Source organism: Gadus macrocephalus, chromosome 11, assembly GCF_031168955.1.
Source record: "Gadus macrocephalus chromosome 11, ASM3116895v1".
NCBI classification, from domain to species: Eukaryota; Metazoa; Chordata; class Actinopteri; order Gadiformes; family Gadidae; genus Gadus; species Gadus macrocephalus.
Genome location: NC_082392.1, coordinates 19,411,578 through 19,424,147, shown reverse-complemented (window position 1 = coordinate 19,424,147; position 12,570 = coordinate 19,411,578). Strand labels below are relative to the sequence as shown.

General features: G+C 46.5%; 2 protein-coding genes across 2 annotated transcripts in view; one reads left to right on the top strand and one right to left on the bottom strand.

Moving 5' to 3' along the window:
- dnah5 (dynein, axonemal, heavy chain 5) overlaps nt 1-9,769 on the top strand; it is a 139,661-nt gene extending 129,892 nt beyond the window's left edge. The window contains exons 84-88 of the mRNA XM_060064883.1: nt 220-435; nt 3,369-3,581; nt 4,664-4,816; nt 6,072-6,303; nt 8,729-9,769. Coding sequence (XP_059920866.1) covers nt 220-435; nt 3,369-3,581; nt 4,664-4,816; nt 6,072-6,303; nt 8,729-8,880 — 966 coding nt within the window. The 3' untranslated portion in view covers nt 8,881-9,769. The remainder of the gene's footprint in view (nt 1-219; nt 436-3,368; nt 3,582-4,663; nt 4,817-6,071; nt 6,304-8,728) is intronic.
- A 70-nt stretch (nt 9,770-9,839) lies between these two features.
- The window catches only part of adcy2a (adenylate cyclase 2a), a 40,461-nt gene continuing 37,730 nt past the window's right edge, over nt 9,840-12,570 (bottom strand). Inside the window, exons 23-24 of the mRNA XM_060064880.1 lie at nt 12,175-12,299; nt 9,840-11,668 (exon numbers count right to left, since the gene is read on the bottom strand). Of these exons, the coding sequence (XP_059920863.1) occupies nt 11,516-11,668; nt 12,175-12,299 (278 nt within the window). The 3' untranslated portion in view covers nt 9,840-11,515. The remainder of the gene's footprint in view (nt 11,669-12,174; nt 12,300-12,570) is intronic.

The following is a 12,570-nucleotide window of genomic DNA, read 5'->3' as shown; positions in this document are numbered from 1 at the left end:
ATGGATGGATGGATGGATGGATGGATGGATGGATGGATGGATGGATGGATACTTACTATAATCATCCAAGTGTAAATCTGTAAAAACTAATTTAACTCAAACACATCGTCGGGAAAAAGTAACACTATCCCCCAACAAACCACAACGCCACACAAACAAACACAAAACCCCCCTCTACTCCGGGCCAACCAGAACGTTCTCCTCTCTCCTCCGTCCCAGGGTCTGCCGGCCTACGACACACCCGAGGTGTTTGGCCTGCACCCCAACGCCGACATCACGTACCAGAGCAAGCTGGCCAAGGACGTGCTGGACACCATCCTGAGCATCCAGCCCAAGGACAGCTCGTCAGGCGGGGGGGAGACCCGCGAGGCCGTGGTGGGCCGGCTGGCCGACGACATGCTGGAGAAGCTGCCCCCCGACTACGTCCCCTTCGAGGTGAGGCACTCCCCCCCCCCCCCCTGTTTGTTTGTTTGCTTTTTGGGGGAGTTTTCGTCAAAAAATGTGTCTTTTAAAATGGCCAATTTTAAGATTTTTAAAATGGTCACGTTAATAAATGTAAAAATATTGGATTTTTTTTATTGATAAAAGGCAATTTAACCTTGCATTTCATTTCCATTGGGGCATCGATCTTATCGCCATAGTAGATGTATGTAAATGTTGGAATTTTTAGTTTAATTTGTCGGCCCTGGGGTGGAGGTGTGAGGTTCAGGGGTGTTAGGTTAATCTAAGTTGTGTGAGTCTACCCAAGTGACAGGGTGAGGAAAGGGACAGGAATACAGAGGTACAGGTGGCCGTGTGTGTGTGTGTGTGTGTGTCTGTGTGTGTGTGTGTGTGTGTGTGTGTGTGTGTGTGTGTCTGTGCGTCATATTGTGAAGGAGGCAGAGAGCCAAAAAAAGGCTCTGGGACACAGTTCACTGGGAGTGTTGGGGCCAATTTACAGGCTTTTTATTCCTGGGCTCATGGCACCATGAGGTGAGAGCATATTGCCACATGTGTGAAGAGACAGCACCACGCAAATCACCCGCCTTGTCTGTCTGTCTGTCTGTCTGTCTGTCTGTCCGTATGTCCGTCCGTCTGTCCGTCTGTCCGTCTGTCTGTCTGTCTGTGTCTCTCTCTCTATATGTCTGTCTGTGTCTCTCTCTCTATATGTCTGTCTGTGTCTCTCTCTATATGTCTGTCTGCTCTTCCATCTGTCTCTCTTTCTTTCTGTCTGTCTGCCTGTCTGTCTGTCTGCCTGTCTGTCCTTCTGGCTGTATGTCTATCTGTCTCTCTGTTCTTCTTCAGGGACGCTATGGGAAAAGTTATCAATCTGTGTAATAGAGTGAAGGAGCTTTACATTATCAACGATGTTACATGTTTCAGTGTCTGTTGGGAGAGGCCAATGTTCATGAAACCCACTAAAGAGTGGCATAGATTATTAGAATACAGAGCATGAAAGAATCACTTACTTACACGCACAGGATAAATATAACCCAATGCATCTCAATGAACGGTCCGGGTTCAGGTCTCCATAAAGTCCTGAATGGCTTCAAAGCAAAGGCTTCTGGAGAATAGGGCGTTGGTATACTGAGCTGATAGCTGAGTAGTGGATAATGTATTTTCAATACAGCAGTATAGTATAGATGTAAGAGTTTTGGGTTGGTTTTTATTACAGTAATGGAAGGCGTGTGAACCATGCATTTCATTTCCATCGGGGCATCAATCTAATCGCCATAGTAGATGTATCTATGGAAACCACATATTGAAGAAGCCCTTAGGTCTGGAGCGTGGGCACATTTGAAATAAATGTCTTATCTGGGGAAGAATGATATAGGTACTATTTCCGCGATAACTCTCTTCCCAGATCACATCTCATGGATGCATACCAGAAGTCACTGAATATGAGGATGACAGCAATACTGTGTGTGTGTGTGTGTGTGTATGTGTATGTGTATGTGTATGTGTATGTATGTATGTATGTATGTATGTATGTATGTATGTATGTATGTATGTATGTATGTATGTATGTATGTATGTATGTATGTATGTATGTATGTATGTGTGTATGTGTGTGTGTGTGTGTGTGTGTGTGTGTGTGTGTGTGTGTGTGTGTGTGTGCGTGTGTGCGCAAATGTTGGTATGTGTCACGCCCTTCCAGATAACTTATAGCATAAGAACTTTCTTTATTTTTTGACCCGATAAGAAATAATCCCCACACTGTCATGATGAGGTTTGGGGGATTTCAAAACAGTGTTTCCAAAAGAAACACTATGAACACAGTGTATCTCAATACAATGAGACTATACTGGAATTGCTTTTCGTCTTGTCGTCTTGCATACAACAAAACATGTCCACGGATTGCCAGTCCTTCCTGTTATTCTTCGGCTGTTGTTCTAGCCCTGGTTATAAATTCCGAGAAACGTCCATCAAAACCACGTGCAAACATGTCATAGTGATTGCCATAATAACAAATAAATAGCATGATTGCGTGAAAGATTAGAAATGTGATAATTGATTCATAATTGCTGTATTATTTAATTCTAAGTTTTATCTGTGTACTACTTATAATAACAGTCATTATATATCTATAGCCCCATTCCTTAGGCCTATGGATAAAACACAATGGTCCACTTTTTCAGTATTTTATTGAACTTCCGATTGAGAGCCAACTTTGAACAGCCCTGTAAGGGTGAGGGCCAAATTAAAAATAAAACCACTCTGAACTAATTTGTCTGCTGCTAAAGTGCCTGGTGGAGAGAAGGATAGGGAGGGAGAGAGAGAGAGAGAGAGAGAGAGAGAGAACTGCTCCTAATGAGCCAGGTTCAGGTGTTTCTCATCAAGCCCCCGACCCCCACCGCACCACCGCCGAATAAGGACATCACAGCTGTCAATCAAATCAGAATATATCAAAGTGTAAATAAAAACAATACGTCGATAAAGACATTGTACAAATAGATCCTGCAGTAATTCCTCAGCCTGGCGAATTGGTAGAATAGAATAATCTAGAAGTGTGTCCTCAGATCCTTACTGTTCCCAGCGTTACAAACACGGCTGATGAAGCAGCTTTTAGTTTTTACGCATCAAACATCCGGAACAAACGACCAGAACATAAGAATGTCTCCCTCAACACTTTATAATAAATCAAGGCTCCAGACTCCAAAGTCTTGTTCAAAATGTCCCTTTGAAACTCTTCACGATTGTCATTGTATAAGACGTTCTGCCTATAAAGCGCACAATAAACAGTTGTGTTCAAATGGTTTCTAAAAAAACAACCTTTCTGTTCTGGTTTTCTATTAATCTAATCTGCATCCGATCTATCGTCAGATCCATCGTCCGATCCATCGTCTGATCTGTCGTCCGATCTTTCTTCCGATCTGTCGTCCGATCAGGTGCGGGAGCGTCTCCAGAAGATGGGGCCCTTCCAGCCCATGAACATCTTCCTGCGGCAGGAGGTGGACCGCATGCAGCGGGTCATCGTGCTAGTCCGCAACACGCTCACCGACCTCAAGCTGGCCATCGACGGCACCATCATCATGAGCCAGAACCTGAGGGACGCGCTGGACTGCATGTACGACGCCCGCATCCCTGCCCGTTGGAAGAAGGTCAGCAAAGAAATATATGAATTCTTATTGCTAGATAAATATGTCATTTTCAGATTGGCGATGGAGAGTTTTAGAAGAAGAAGGAAAACACGCTAACTCGCTTCCAGCAGGGAACCAAACGCGCATTCATGGCTGCTGCTTGGTGCCTCCCCAAGCTATTAATGAAAAATCTTGTCCCTGACACACACACACACACTTGCACGCACGCACAGACACACACACAAATACACACAAGGCCGCCGTGAATATGCTCCTATTCCCGTAAATGTGTTTTGCTATTATCAGATTTAGTCATTTTTGGTACCATTCCATCTAACAAATGACAAATCATGTACTGTTTCGCTGTGTTTGGGCATCGGACAAGCATCATCCGTCTCCCACTTATGTTCTGTCTCGCTGGCTGGCGCGCTGTTTCTGCGGTTTGTTTGTGAATTTTAACAGATTTTGACATTACAGCGCGGAATTCCATCCATAGTTCACAAAACCCATTTCCATGATAGATGGAAACAAATTTCTGTCACTTTGGTTTATATATATAAAAAAAAAAAAAGGGGAAATAATGGGGAAATGTCAAAGTCAAGAGTAGGCAAATTCTACCACTGGAAATGTACTGTAACATCATCATCTATTTGCATAATCTCTCAAAACATCTTTAATCAGTCCCTCGACATTCTGGAAAATTTCTCCCCGTAACAAACATGTTTTTAACAACGATTAGAATAACTTCAGAGAAGAGGGAAGAAAATCCAGCCTGGCCTGAATTCTGGGCCTTATGTGTCCCCTTACTTTTACTGTACAAACTCTTCCTTTCCTGTCTCTTATTTGGCTGTCTCCTTTCCCTTTATGGTCTCTCCATGGCCCTGGAGTGAATTCTGGGCCTTATGTGTTCCCTTACTTTCACTTTACAAACCCTTCCACTCGTGTATCTTGTTCTGCGCTCTCCTTCGTGGCCTCTTCACGGCCCTCATCGTTCAAGCGTTTCCTACCTCTCACTCGTTTTCGCTTTCCTTTCCTCCTTCATCGTGCCTCGTTCTCTTTGTGTGTTGATTGTTGTGCGCTTGCGTGCGTTTCCCTTCTCCCAGGCGTCGTGGGTCTCCAGCACCCTGGGCTTCTGGTTCACAGAGCTGCTGGAGCGCAACCGTCAGTTCCAGGCGTGGCTGTTTGAGGGACGGCCGCTCTGCTTCTGGATGACGGGCTTCTTCAACCCGCAGGGCTTCCTGACGGCCATGAGACAGGTACGCATCTGGTGCCGCCGCCGCCGCCGCCCCAGCGGAGGGGGGGGGGGGGTGGAGGGAGGGGGAGGGAGCCAGATGGGCACGCATATGGGCAGGCACACACACACAAACACATATGGAAACACTAACACACACACAAACACCCAGACCCAGGAAATGCTTGTGGACCGATATTTGGAAGAAGAACAGACACAAATATGGTCAAACACACACACACACGCACGCACACACACACACACACAAACAGACACACAAACATGGACTCACATAAAATAGAGATATGGACATGCCAAAACAAAATGGACACACCCACTATAAACATAATGCACACACACACGCCAAAACACACACACAGACGCGCGCGCACACACACACACACACACACACACACACACACACACACACACACACAACCGCCCCTATGGATAAAAGCACACCCACACAATTTCAGTCCAACTTATAATGCACTGCCACTACCTTTGTTGCTTGTACTTGTCTGAATAATGCATTGGAGAGGGGGTGAAATGCTGTTGTGTTATATATATATATATATATATATATTCATATTTGTGAATTATACATGCTCACTGTTTTAAATCCTGCCGAGGAAGCCGAGGCCTCCGACAGCAGGGGGTCCATCTATTATCTACAGGGAACTTTAATTGTATAAATCATCTCCACAGTGTTCCCACTTGTGTAGTGGTATCCAGCAGGTCCCTTGGCAGACACCTTTCTCCAGCCTACGCTGACTTAAACAGACATATAGAGCAGGCAGGGAGGGGGGGGATGTGCATGTGGGTGCGGTCATCTTGCTCAATGACGCCCGCTGGTAGAGTGTGTGGAAATTGCATTGTACTTGAAATAGTAGCATTTTTTTTTAGGGATAGCTAGGTAAATGGACTGCATTTATACAGCGCTTATCTATCCAGGGGCCACTCAAAGCGCTTTACAATATTGCCTGACATTCACCCATTCATGCACACATTCACACATCGAAAGCGGTGTCGGCCATGCAGGGCGACAGCCAGCCCGTCGGGAGCAGTCAGGGTGAGGCGTCTCGCTCAGGGGGACACCTCGACACTCAGCTAGGAGGAGCCGGGGATCGAACTAACAACCTTGCGGTTACCGGCCGACCCGCACTACCTCCTGAGCCACACGCCGCCCAGATGCTGTTAAATGACGTCGGGTCATCAAACGAGCCGGAGTCCCGCCCTCCCTGATCACTCTCCCTTCCACCTCCCCCCCCCCACCACAGGAGATCACCCGGGCCAATAAGGGCTGGGCTCTGGACCGCATGGTGCTCTGCAACGAGGTGACGCGCTGGATGAGGGAGGACGTGGCGCAGCCCCCCTCCCAGGGGGTCTACGTGTACGGGCTGCACCTGGAGGGGGCGGGCTGGGACCGGCGCGGCTGCCGGTTGGTCGACTCCAAGCCCAAGGTCCTCTTCGAGCCCATGCCAGTGGTGCGCATGTACGCCGAGAACAACGGTGAGTCTGAGGTCGAGTGGTCGCGGGACGCTGGAGTAGGACTTCTACAGGTGGGTGGGGGGGGGGGGGGGGGTGTGAAGGTGCCGAGAACTGCAAGGGCGGAGTCCCACCTTGTTTCCTGTTGCGTGATGTTTTGTGATATGTATGGTTTGCGTTAGATGACGCTTGAACTTGTGTGTCTCCATGCTTTGACTTGTTATTGGCTGGTTACTGGTGAACTGTTGATGTGACACACACCTGTGTCACATCAATTTCACACCTCTTCTTGGATCTGAGTTGAGGGGGCGTTTAGATTAGACTCAGCAACCCTGCCCTAAAAAGTAGAAAATCTGATCAGTTCTCATTTAAACATGCCTGTGCTAGAAAAGGACTTCTGATTACTGGCCCCTTTGGCCGGTAAGTGAACTGCAGCCTGCTTGTGGTTCACTTTTGACAGTTTGACAGTTTTGACAGTTACATTGTTGACGGCGGTGTCAACCATGCAAGGTAGCAGCCAGCTCGTCGAGCAGCTAGGTGTTTTGCTCAGGGCCAACTCGACACTCACAATTTCTTTCTTTAAAGAACAGACATTCTTCCTTTATCCACTTTCCCCCTTTTCCCTGCTGTTTTACACAATGGAGAGTGGGGGAATTGCTCATTTTGTAAGTTCCATTGCAACCTGAACATTTTAAGCAATTTACGCATTAAAAACTCCTGCACACAATTGTCAATACATCTCATGCATTCTCGTAGCGATCATCATCTCTTGGTGTGTGATGGAACCACCCAGGAGTGAATATAAACCTCTCTTTGTATTTCCTCTTGTTCTCTCTGAGACACATTGTGCTCTATACTTGTTTCTTCTCATCTTAACGTTCGCACTGCCATTTAAATGTCAAGTGGAAATGGATTGCTATTTATTTAGTCTGGGAACAGATCTACGGGCAGATGGTAAACATTAGTTCTTGAGAGTACTGGAGCACTAGACTCCTCCAACGGCAAGGATGGAACCGCACTCTGAAGCCGTCATCACCTGTCACCCCACGGCCCTCCACACACAAACACACACACATGCACACATACACACATACACACATACACACGCACTCCTAACACCTCCCGCTCTCGACACGCACACACATATCACCCCCTAGAGCAAAGACTGCCTGGAGATGATTTAACAACACCAAGACATGCCTTGGTGTGTACAGTGCGTGCGTGCGTGCGTGCGTGCGTGCGTGCGTGCGTGCGTGCGTGCGTGCGTGCGCAGGCAGGCAGGCAGGCAGGCTGGCAGGCAGGCAGGCAGGCAGGCAGGCAGGCAGACAGACAGACAGACAGACAGACAGACAGACAGACAGACAGACAGCGGAGTGTCGGCTGTGTGTGTGTACGTGTGCACTCGACCCCAACTATCCGTTCCCTGCTTGCCTTTCAGGCGTGAACGTGTTGTGATCTTTTTCCACCCAAGCGATTGGGGACTATTCTTGGTTCCCTTGTTGGCGCAGGTCTTTTCTTATCGTGAATCTGTTGGGGATTTACAAAAGGACGAGAATCTTCAGCGCTAGCACGCTGTGTGTCTCTGTGTGCGTGTGTGTGTGTGTGGCCCCGGCTTGCTCTTCATTCAGGAGGGATGTTACCAGTGGGTTGGAGGGCCCAGCCACTCCACCGGTCCCATTAGCAGGCCGTCGGAGGGGGACGCACCTGACAGGCGGCCTCCCTCGAGAGCGTGTTCAGCGACGGGCCCCGCTGAGTCCACGGCCGGCGTTAAGGAGGGAATAGTTGTCGTCGAGATGGGACACCGATTCGAGTGTCACAATGCATCCTCCTCGTTTTGTGTTTTTACATTTGGATGCAAGGCGGAGAGATGCTGGCTTCTGCCATGAGATCGCTCTTTATGGGCTACAGTGACATGCAGTGCAAATCAATCGATGTTTGGTTTCATGCCGCTAGCTCTCAGGGCATTAATAATAATAATAATAAATTAAATTGAAGTGTCATTAAGTGTCGTTAGTGGGCGTCAAATATGCCGTAATAATTATTCTGTCGGAGTACAACAATTATGCTCTCTGTATTGTTAGGTTTTTATTGTCTATAGGCTCATCTGTGTGTACGATTTATATTGAATGTTGTCCGTTCTTATTGTTCGCTAACCACCTACTTTAAATCGTCCATGAGGGACAAATCCAATATTACAATTTGTGCGTATGAATAACTATATATAAAGCCAGACATTGTTTTTTTAACCATTTTATAAGCTGCTGGTTGTTTTCATATTTGGGTTTTACCATTGTACTATTCTCAAATCCATTTTAGCCTAGTCATTTATTCAGATGGGTGCAAATCCCACAAACTAGTACGGATGAAATGCCATAGGACTTAGTGTGTTTCTCTATGGCCTCCTCGGTAAAGTAAGGACTCACAGAGTATGTTCCTCTGTGCGTCGCAGGCGTCAAGGACACACGGCTGTACTCCTGCCCGGTCTACAAGAAGCCTCTACGCATGGACACCAACTACATTGCGGCCGTGGACCTGAAGACCTCTCTGGCTCCAGAGTACTGGATCCTGCGTGGTGTGGCGCTACTCTGCGACGTCACGTAATTTATGTGGTTGGTCGTGGGAAGGGTTACATGTTGCTGCTGGCTAATGAAGTATTTTTATCGTTTTTTTTTTTGTTGTTGCAGTTTATTTAAAAGAAAGTGTTGTGGAACCGTTTTGCTCATTAACCAGGATTTTTCTATGTTCCATCAAGTGTTTTGAGGTTCTTTTTAACGTTTTACTGCATTTCGAACGACCAAAGTGCTGTGACTGTCATCATATCTAATCGACTTTAATGCATTGAAGATGGAATATGATGATATTCATTTATATAAGTATATTCAATCTGTGCTTTTAGCTGGGTGTAATTAATTCCTCCTCATGCTCCTGCTTTACTTTGTTTGACAGAGCTGGGCAATTTGGGCAGAAATAATGATCATGATTATTTTTGATAAATATTTTGATAACAATTTCCAGCAATTATTTTAATCATGGAAAAGAACATTGAGTAAAATGGCACAAAAATAACTAATTCTTTTTCAAAGAAAGCTTTATTCAGCTCCCAGTCCTGAAGTCGTAAGCTGTTGAAGGAAACCATATGAGGAAATGAACTGGCACTGGTCTCTTTCATAGAATGTAATGTCTAAATGGCCGTCATTTAACAATGTACAACGATACGATGTTTGGAATGGTGTTGGTGTTTAGGTTTGGTTAGCTCCAGAAGTGCAATTTACAGCTGTAAAGTAAGTGTAATTATCATTTTGTAAAGATGCCTTTGGAAAAAGTATCTTTATTTAGGTATTGACTAAAAAATAGTAAACAGCATATTCTGGATAACTATGTTCGATTTCTACAACTGAGCATTGGGATTTGTAGATTAGCCATTAAATTCAGAAAGCAATATATTATTTGTCTCATGTGAGCTGTGATTGTTTGATATAACTTGCGGAATATATATTTATAACAAATACAGACTTTGAAAAAGATGCCTGCACGAAGTGGGAGAATAAAACCCATTGAAATACATATAAATTGTATTTATTGTTTTTCTTAACAAAAGAACAAACCGGAAAAAAAAAAAACTATTCTAAACAACAACATCGTCGAAAAAACATCAAAACACTTTTTTGATAGTATTTTCTTTTGTACAAAATCACACGACAGAAGACACTGCAAAACGACCCTGTACAGAGGCCTGGGAATAAGGCCGGGGGGGGGGGGGGGATCTGAAATCCTCTGTTCTTTTGAAGTGAAAGGAGAGACAATATACGCGAGAGTTTGAGTATCATCAAAACCAAAAGCGAGATCTTTCTTCTATCGGGTGCCGCTTGAACTAGGACGTATATTATCTTAAGTTTTGCTCTGATACCTCAGAACAGGACAGTGTTTTTTCCTCAATCAATGTTTATCTCTGTATGTTATGCTGGGCGATCTTGAAATACATCCATTGTTTGTGTGCGTTGAACGAAACGGGTGGCGTATGTACACTAGGATCCCCATCCCTCGCTCTCTCACCTATATCCAGATGTATCCGATCTACACAGCAGTACTCATGCACTATGTAATTCAGGAATCACCTAACTGCACTATCTCTATAATGACAAAGCGAGAGTTATGGTTGGACGATGACACAATGACCACGCAGTCGCTTCGACTGTTTTGGTTCTGCGTCGGGGTTTACGTTGGGTTTATGTTAACCGGCCAATCACAGCCCTTACTGCTGCGTCGCCTCGAGACAAAGATTGCGCAACGCAGGCCCTAACAGTGGACGCAAAGGAGGGTTTGCGAGGACGTAATGGGTCCCCTTGCGTTGCGTCAACGTCCAATCGTAACTCGACCTTAACTCGAGTGACTTCGCCAAGTCGGGAGGGAACCGGAAACGTAAAAATAGCAAAGCTACGCGAACACAAGGGACAAGCTGACCACACCACGCAGAACCACACCCCTACGGTGGGGCGACCCTCCTGGGGCATTGGGGTGTGGGTGTGGGGGGGGGGGGGGGGGGGGGGGAGGAGGAAGGCAAAGCTGAGAATGAATGCAAGCTGCTACCGTTGCATGGCTACTTTGAAAGGTTGCATCAGTTCTTTGTGACCGTCCATTAGAGTTTTTATCGGCCGCGTCGAATTTCCAACCGAAATACACATTCACCAGAGCATGTCCTGATCAAGACGCCCTTCTACCACAGCACTCTTTTCGTAATATATTTATTCGAATGGTTGGATTTAATTGTGTTTGATCCCCGCTACTTTGATTGGACGTTGATTCCGTCCGATGTTGAGCGACCTTGATAGGTAGGATATTTGGAACGATCAACATCGGTGTGCAGTCGTATATCGGTCTTCCATCTTGTTGTATACTCGTTTGAGTCCAGTCCTTCCTTTTAGCTTGTCTTCCTGCTGTACACAGTACACCTACACTTCTATGCATGACAAAATAACAACTACAGCGGTGTCGTTGGCGTCCATACGTTGGGCTCTATGGATTGTTCCGACGACGGATGTTTATTAAGATAATTTTTTTTTCTAATGTTTGTCGCTGAACAAAAAAAGGTAGTCAAGGTCCTCCTGCGTAGCGTCCGCTGTCCTCGCCGTTTTCCCATTGGCCGTGGAAAAAAAGCGGTACCCCCGAAAAATAAAAAGTGAATAAATAACTGAATAGTTTTGTGTCGAAACCGAGTCAATCTTTCCTGGTCGGCGTCTCAAGGCATGACGTTCCCCTGGGAGAGCGAGCGAGTCATCTCCGTGTGGACGAAGTAGGTCTTGAGCTCGCCTTTGCCTTTGACGTTGATGATGCCGCGACAGGAGCACATGTAGCCCAGCGTGAGAAGGATACGGCTGGTCTCCTCGGTCACCTGGAGCGGAGAGAGGGAGTGGGAGAGAGAGAGAGAGAGAGAGAGAGAGAGAGAGAGAGAGAGAGAGAGAGAGAGAGAGAGAGAGAGAGAGAGAGAGAGAGAGAGAGAGAGAGAGAGAGAGAGAGAGAGAGAGAGAGAGAGAGAGAGAGAGAGAGAGAGAGAGAGAGAGAGAGAGAGAGAGAGAGAGAGAACATGGCTCGTTAGCTTGATTAGCTCCCAGTGCAGGTCACAGTACGACGCCTTGGTTGGGAAGGGAACCAAAACCTTTGCAGAAAATCGGATTGCTTCAAGAAGAAAACAATGAAATCCGTCTACAGAGGGCTGCTGGACACAAAACCTTATTAGGAACTCGCTAGTTTACAGACAGACCGAGCACTATGGAGGACTTGGGAGTGTGACACGGAAATAACAACTCCATGTTTGATCTTGGAGACCAGGCCTGGAGGAGGAGGTGTGTGTGTTGGTCGAGCGTTCAATTGATGCCCGCCAGAGTGACAGCAGCTCACCTGTATCTTCCCCAGGACTCCGGTGCTGTCCATTCGGCTGGCCACGTTCACTGTGTTCCCCCAGATATCGTACTGCGGTTTCTGGGCTCCGATCACCCCCGCGATGACCGGGCCATGGTTGATACCTGGACAGCAGGACACAAGCAACAATAAGACCCTAGTAACACACAGAGTATATGCTGGATGTGTCACACGTCCAGGATTATCTCTTGCCGAGGACACTCATTGGATATATATACCGGAGATTGCCGATCAATCGAATGTGCTTTGACGCAGAACCACACACGCTGAACTGGGTGCGTTGCTAATCTATGAATATCTCTTGACGAGAACACACGCACGTGAGTGTGCAAACCCAAAAGTGAGCGAGCACACGCTCGCATGCACACGCGAGCT